Raw genomic sequence first — 7,248 nt, 5'->3', positions numbered from 1 at the left:
CAGTTAAACTAACAATATGTGATGCATTATGGCATATGCATTTTTAAATTCTATCCTATTTTATTCATATATATATATATGAAAAATACATACATATATATATATGTATGCATTTTTTTTTTTTGAGGTGGAGTCTCACTCTGTCACCAGGCTGGAGTGCAGAGGTGCAATCTTGGCTCACTGCAACTTCTGCCTCCTGGGTTCAAGCTATTCTCCTGCCTCAGCTTCCCAAGTAGCTGGGACTACGGGCGCCTGCCACTACGCCTGGCTAATTTTTTTTTTTTGTATTTTTAGTAGAGACAGGGTTTCTACTAAAATCCATGTTGGCCAGGATGGTCTCAATCTCTTGGCCTCATGATTTGCCCACCTCGGCTTCCCAAAGTGCTGGGATTACAGGCATCAGCCACTGCCCCATTATATTTTTAAATACTGGTTACAACCCACAAAACTGACTTTATGACCCTCTAGTGGATCATGACTTGTAGTTTATACTTATTGAAATATTGCTCTACTCTCTTGATGACAGACCAAGCTTTAACAGTTTATAGTGATATCTACCTTCTTATTAGTGCCTTCTAAGACACTTTGAGAGCTGCTAGAGGTAAGATGCTTAGCTAGATCCTTTACCTACGCTACCATCTGCCTTCTTTTTTTTTTTTTTTTTTTTTTTTTCCCATAGAGACAAGGTCTCACTATCTTGCTCAGGCTGGTTTTGAACTCCTGGCCTCAAGTGATCCTACTGTCTTGACTTCCCAGAGTGCTGGAATTACAGGTGTGAGACACCACTCCCAGCCTGCCTTCAATCATAATATCAGATTCTGATATGGTGTTGGGAGTTGCGGAGAACTTCATGGAGTGAATTTGGGGGCTGATGGCACAATAAGCAGGAGGTTCTCTGGGCTGCTGGGACTCTGGAGGCTACTAGTTGTCATCACTTCTACATGTCTATTTGGTTCCTAATCAAAACTGTATTAAATATTTTAATAAAAGCATTATTTTCTGGTAGGGTTGAAAAGTAATAAAATGTCCTCCGTAGACTTACTTAAGATTCCTTTACGTGTCCTCTTCTTCCCCAATCACTTTCTTTCTTGTCTAGAGAAAGACTGGCTATGAGCTTCTGAGTCAGACAGTCTTGGGTTTGAATTTAATTCCACTTCTAAGACCTTGTACTCCTGTTTCCTTACCTATAAAATAAGACTCATGATACCAGCCTCCCAGCATTCTTGAAATTATTAAAATGACGGTACACTGAAAAACTCAGGCACTGCATCTAATCAAGAATTGGAACCTAATAAATAAATATTACTTCCCTTCTCTTCCTTTGGCGCTTTATCTCCAGAGCACATGTTTCGATGAGTGGTGGCCACAGTCCCTGAGCTAACAAGCAATCCACTAAAGAACTACAGACAAGCAAGAATTTTTCTTCCGCAAGACCACAACCCAAAGCTGGGGTGCCAGAGCCAGTAAGGAAAAATTTAGCACAATGAATATAAACCGCAGTTTTCAAAAAATCACAAAAGCCCCACAGAACATGTCAATTGCTATGTTTATAATACTATGAAGTATTCCTAGGCTCTGGTAATTGAGAGACTGCCTTAATTCTTCAGTGAAAAAAATAACAAGAAATACACATAGTATGTAACTAAGTCAATTATGTATTTCTTCATGGAGTCCGACACAACAAAGGGGTCGTACCACTGTCCACTTTGTATGCGTGGCAGCAAAACCTGAAAGCAAAGGAGTCACTAAGCATAAACAGTGTGAGGACTAACAAGTCTTATCATGAACCGTGTTATCTGTCTTCTATTCTGTAATTCCAGAGCCCCATATCTCAACCTCCATCAGATCTATCTCTAAAATCAGTTGTACTTCTTTATTTATCTTTCTAGTCTGTTCCTCTAGAGGAGCAAGCTTTATGTTGGAAGTTATATCAGCAAAGTCTTCGAGGCACTTCATGGTAAAGCAGAGCCACACCACTCATTTTGCTGCCCAAGTAGCAAGAATGTCAGTGGTGGGCATGGAGCAGTAAGCCTACATTTTGCAGGTATATTAGATTGTACTAGTCAAATCTGAAAAATACAATAAAAATTAAAGGGGAGAATGGAATTTAGGAAACTGTGCTTCCATTTTAGAGATAGCATCTTTGAGTTAGTAATTGCATGGGTTTACAACTTGTGCCTGTAACAGTGGCACTCAACTGATATTAAGACAAGAAGGAATTTATTATGGTAAGTTTCATAACACTGGTGCCCTTAAAAACTTCAGAAGCTTGGTCTGGGGCTGTCATAAGTTAAATCATGGAAAGTGGTATATTAAGAAAAGAAAAAAGAATTCTACGTCCCTTCCTAAGGCAAATAATTTTTAGTAAACAAATTCTAGGAATAAAGTACATAATTCTACAAATGATGGGCTGATTCTTGAAATTTCACATATTTTTGAGGGGCTGTTACTGTAGATAATAGAAATTTTACTCTTTCTATTTACTCACATCAATACTTTGGGACGAGTCTGGCAATCATTATAAGCTGATGTTTTCTATTGTTCTTTAGTTCTTTAGCACAAAATAAAGAAGTTTGGGCAGCTAGCTCTTAATGCCCAAGGCAGAGTCATTTCATAAATCATTTCTAATAAATGGATAGGGTAGAATTTTACTCTTACTCTCATTTTATATGGAAAGTGATTGAAACTAGAATTTCAAGCAAACAATGGATCAAAAAATTATTCTAAGATCCCGTAAGGATATAAATGCACCCTCCTTTAAAATTTCTGATGCTGAAAAATTTTAAAGGTAAATTAGAAGATGTTTCTTTGAAAATATTTATTTCTTTGTGTGTGTGTGCATTCATAAGGCTTTATCAGAGTGCTTCTGTTTAGTTAAGTGTCTTAGTCAGTTTGAGCTGCTGTAACAGAATGCCATAGGCTAGGGGGTTTAAACAACAATTATTTCACAGTTCTGGAGGCTGGGGAGTCCACGATTAAGATCCTGGCAGATTTCATGCTTGGTGAGGGCCCTCTTCTCAGTTTGCAGATGGTGGTCTTCTTGCTGTGTCCTCACAATGCAGAAAGGGAGAGAGAACCAGAGATTGAAAGCTCACTGATCTCTTGCTGTAATGGCACTTATCCCATCATGGGGGCCATACCTTCATAACCTCACCTAAACCAAATTACTTCCCATGGTCCTGTCTTCTAATATTAGCACATAAGGGAGTCAGGCCTTCAACATCTGAATTTGAAAGAGACACAAACATCCAGCCTATATCAGTAAGGTTGTAAAACATCACTTCTATTTTGTTATTTAACAAATATTTACATAACACTTTACATGCACTGATGGTTTACACATATTAACAATCAATACTTTTAACAACCCTGTGAGGCAGGCACTATTATAAGCTCTTCTACAGGGGAGAAACATGAGCAAATAAAGCATAAATTACCAAGGGTCATGAAGCAAGTTAGTGGTATGGCTGAGACTTCAGCCCTGACATCCTTATCAAGTGATCTCTACAGCTGCAGCATCCAAGGAACACTCTATTCCTAAGGCAGTCCCACTTCTTCATCCTCGTGCCACTCCCAGCCCTTCTCACAGCAGTGGCAGAATATCTCCATATCCCTGAAGTCTGCATCCACCAGGAAGAATTAAGACAGAGTATTGTAGGCCTGCAGCTTAATTTTAAAAGGGGGGGGGGGCATTGAAATTGATGATGAAAAGTCAGTAATCCAGTGAGAAGGCATCAGCTAAACAGGCTTGGAAATGCTTTATTGACATTCCTCTAGAACTAAAATTTCCTTGATAGCTGTTTCTCTAGAGGGAACCAATCCCAGGATGCTGGTAAATACATACGGCATGGAAATGCAATTATGTTAGTAATCTAGTATGTATATATCAGACATGTCTGCTTGTGCTTAGAGGAGTAAACAAGCAGAGTCTCATTCCCTGCTCCTTTTCTGGTGGTGCCTATGGCCTTTTCTGCCCAGGGACAGTAGTAGAAAAGTCAGACCTTCTGAGCCCAACAGGTCCCTCGAAGCTCCCCAGTGACTTCCATGGATCAAAACACAGCCTTCCATACAACAAAAAATTGATGCTACTGGAATTACTAGAGTTCGAGATGTTCCAAGATTTCAAAGAGGGAAAGGATGGGGGATTGCCAACACTGTTAACTAAAATAAACACTGAATTGACCCTTGGCAATGGTCTGTTCCCTGGCTCCACTACGTTAAAAAAAAAACAAAACACATGTGATATTTGCTTTTAAGATCATAAAACAGCAGGAAGGAGACAAAAGCTCTTATGCGTCATCTGAGATGACAGAGGTACTGTTAAAGCGTGCGTTTGTTTCAAAGATTAATGAAATTTGCAGAACTCAAACTAAACACAGAGGATAGATAAGACATGCTGCAGTTCTTGCCCTAACTCTTTCAATCCCAACAACTGAAATGTCTTCCAGAGAAGCAACTCCCCCCGGTAAGGATGTAGCGCGGTCCCTACGTGGGTCTAAGGGATCCGGCCCACGACGCACTGCACTGGGTTCACGAAGCGCCTCCTCGAGGGCGGTTATCTTGGTATCTCTGAGAGCGGCGGGCTCTCGCTCCCCCTCCAGGGATTTGGGGCAGAAAGCGAACATCCCACAGTTGGCCGGAGTTACGCAAGACAGTCAGACCCGGCCTTCACTCCAGAGTGCCCCGACCCCCCTCCACCCCAGAGGCGGGGCCGTCGCCTTCCTTCCGGACTCGGGATCGATCTGGAGCTCCGGGAATTTCCCTGGCCCGGGACTCCGGGCTTTCCAGCCCCAACCATGCATAAAAGGGCTTCGCCGTTCTCGGAGAGCCACAGAACCCGGGCCACAGGCAGCTCCCCGCCAGCTCTCCTCCTCGCACAGCCGCCCTACCCGCCTGCTGAGCCCCATGGCCCGCGCCGCGCTCTCCGCCATCCCCAGCAATCCCCGGCTCCTGCGGGTGGCGCTGCTGCTCCTGCTTCTGGTGGCCGCCGGCCGGCGCGCAGCAGGTGGGTCCCGGCGCCCTTGGGGTCCCCGGGCCGGATGCGGCTGGGGTGGGCGCCCCGCGCCGACAGCTTCGCTCAATCACCGAGTCTCTTCTTCCCTAGGAGCGCCCATGGCCACTGAACTGCGCTGCCAGTGCTTGCAGACCCTGCAGGGAATTCACCTCAAGAACATCCAAAGTGTGAACGTGAAGTCCCCCGGACCCCACTGCGCCCAAACCGAAGTCATGTAAGTCTCGCCCACCGCTGCCGCTGCCACCGCTGGGGTCCCCGACTCTCCCGCTGCCCCAAACCCTGTCCTCAGCCCGACCTCCTGTCTAACGAGATTCCCTTCTCTCTGCAGAGCCACACTCAAGAATGGGCAGAAAGCTTGTCTCAACCCCGCATCCCCCATGGTTAAGAAAATCATCGAAAAGATGCTGAAAAAGTAAGTTATAATTTCCATGTACACAGTCGACTGGAGCTGTTGGTCAGAAATACTGGCATCTGCCCCCTAAAAAGTAAATCAGGAAAACCCAAGGGTTAGCTGCAGGACTGAAAAAAATTATTATTTTCACAAAGTTGCCATTAAGGTTATTAATCTGCTCTGGTGCCAGAGGATATTCCCAGTGCCCAGGGTCACCACCCAGGTTCTTCCCTCCTTCCAGTGAATGTAGGTAAAACTGCTTTCATGTAACGTCTCATTGGAGTTTGCCAGTTCTGCTGAAGTGTTTTCCACCTGTTAAAAAACCCAAGCTTCATTTCCCCTAGTTCCTACTGACTTTCAGACCTGAAAAGCAGACCCCCTGTTTTTTTTGTAAAAGTTTAGGGTTGAAGTGCAGAGATTTCACAATAATATTGCACTGGGTATATATCTGGTTGCCACCACCTATTAGCCGTGTCACTCAAAGACAATATTATTTAGTTTATCTGAAACTCAGCAAAACAGGGAAAATAATGGTAGCTACATCATGAGGTTGCTTTGAGGCTTAAGTGAGGCCCAATATGACAAAGAACAATAGGCTCTGGCTGTTTTAGCCAGTAAAACAGTGTAGACTGCCACCCCTCCACCCCACCTCACCCCCATTCCTAAAAGAGCATACCAAGCCTAGAGGTTCCTGCCACACAGCACAGCTGTCACAGGCAGTAGCCACTTGGTTGCCACGCTGGGAAAACTGCATTCGGAAAACTCTAGAGGCTGGAGGAGCAGGACAGGAGAAGAGTGTTGTGCAGTCGGCTTTCCCGAGCACCTACTCAGGGCACCCGTTTTCTCATTACAGTGGCAAATCCAACTGACCAGAAGGAAGGAGGAAGCTCATTTGTGGCTGTTCCTGAAGGAGGCCCTGCCCTTATAGGAACAGAAGAGGAAAGAGAGACACAGCTGCAGAGACCACCAGGATTGCGCCTAATGTGTTTGAGCATCGCTCAGGAGAAGTCTTCTATTTATTTATTTATTTATTTGTTTGTTTTAGAAGATTCTATGTTAATATTTTACGTGTAAAATAAGGTTATGATTGAGTCTACTTGCACACTCTCCCATTATATTTATTGTTTATTTTAGGTCAAACCCAAGTTAGTTCAATCCTGATTCATACTTAATTTGAAGATAGAAGGTTTGCAGATATTCTCTAGTCATTATGTTAATATTTCTTAGTGATGACATATCACGTCAGCCACTGTGATAGAGGCTGGGGAATCCAAGAAAATGGCCAGTGAGATCAATGTGAAGGCAGGGGAATGTATGTGTGTCTATTTTTGTAACTGTAAAGATGAATGTCAGTTGTTATTTATTGAAATGATTTCACAGTGTGTGGTCAACATTTCTCATGTTGAAGCTTTAAGAACTAAAATGTTCTAAATATCCCTTGGACATTTTATGTCTTTCTTGTAAGGCATACTGCCTTGTTTAATGTTAATTATGCAGTGTTTCCCTCTGTGTTAGAGCAGAGAGGTTTCGATATTTATTGATGTTTTCACAAAGAACAGGAAAATAAAATATTTAAAAATATAAAATGTTTGTTTTATTTTGGGGGAAACAAGGACTATCTTTGCTGAAAAATCTGATGATTTACATCAATATTTATTTCTCAATTTTTTTTTTCTGGGCTTTCAATCTGCTATACAGATAAACTGCGAATTATGCCTAATTTCATGTGGTGATTGCTGTCACTCCCCTTGGCTCTCACCTAGTAAAGAATGTGCCTTACCAAACTATGGTGTTGCCCCGATGGGAGAATCACTGATACATATTGCCATTATTACAAGAAGTT

The 7,248-nt window shown here is 42.8% G+C and overlaps 1 protein-coding gene across 2 annotated transcripts; it reads left to right on the top strand.

Annotated features, from left to right (window-relative positions):
• The first annotated feature begins 4,740 nt into the window (after nt 1-4,740).
• Nucleotides 4,741-6,991, top strand: CXCL2 (C-X-C motif chemokine ligand 2). 2 transcript variants are annotated; one of them, XM_003265908.4, is made up of 4 exons: nt 4,741-5,005; nt 5,105-5,228; nt 5,343-5,426; nt 6,259-6,991. In XM_003265908.4, the coding sequence occupies exons 1-4, from the start codon at nt 4,906-4,908 to the stop codon at nt 6,272-6,274; spliced, it is 324 nt and encodes a 107-aa protein (XP_003265956.3). In that variant the 5' UTR covers nt 4,741-4,905; the 3' UTR covers nt 6,275-6,991. The 2 variants fall into 2 exon arrangements, with proteins under 2 accessions (XP_003265956.3, XP_030674843.1); XM_030818983.1 differs by having other exon boundaries at nt 4,804-5,228.
• Nucleotides 6,992-7,248: the final 257 nt, after the last annotated feature.

The sequence above is a fragment of the Nomascus leucogenys genome, chromosome 9 (genome assembly GCF_006542625.1).
Source record: "Nomascus leucogenys isolate Asia chromosome 9, Asia_NLE_v1, whole genome shotgun sequence".
NCBI classification, from domain to species: Eukaryota; Metazoa; Chordata; class Mammalia; order Primates; family Hylobatidae; genus Nomascus; species Nomascus leucogenys.
This window is presented reverse-complemented; position numbering and strand designations above follow the sequence as displayed.

Bases quoted from the DNA above. Each gene is read 5' to 3' on its own strand.
- CXCL2 (XM_030818983.1), top strand. From the start codon at position 4,906: ATGGCCCGCGCCGCGCTCTCCGCCATCCCCAGCAATCCCCGGCTCCTG. The intron at 5,229-5,342 runs GTAAGTCTCGCC...TTCTCTCTGCAG, and splicing joins TGCGCCCAAACCGAAGTCAT to AGCCACACTCAAGAATGGGC.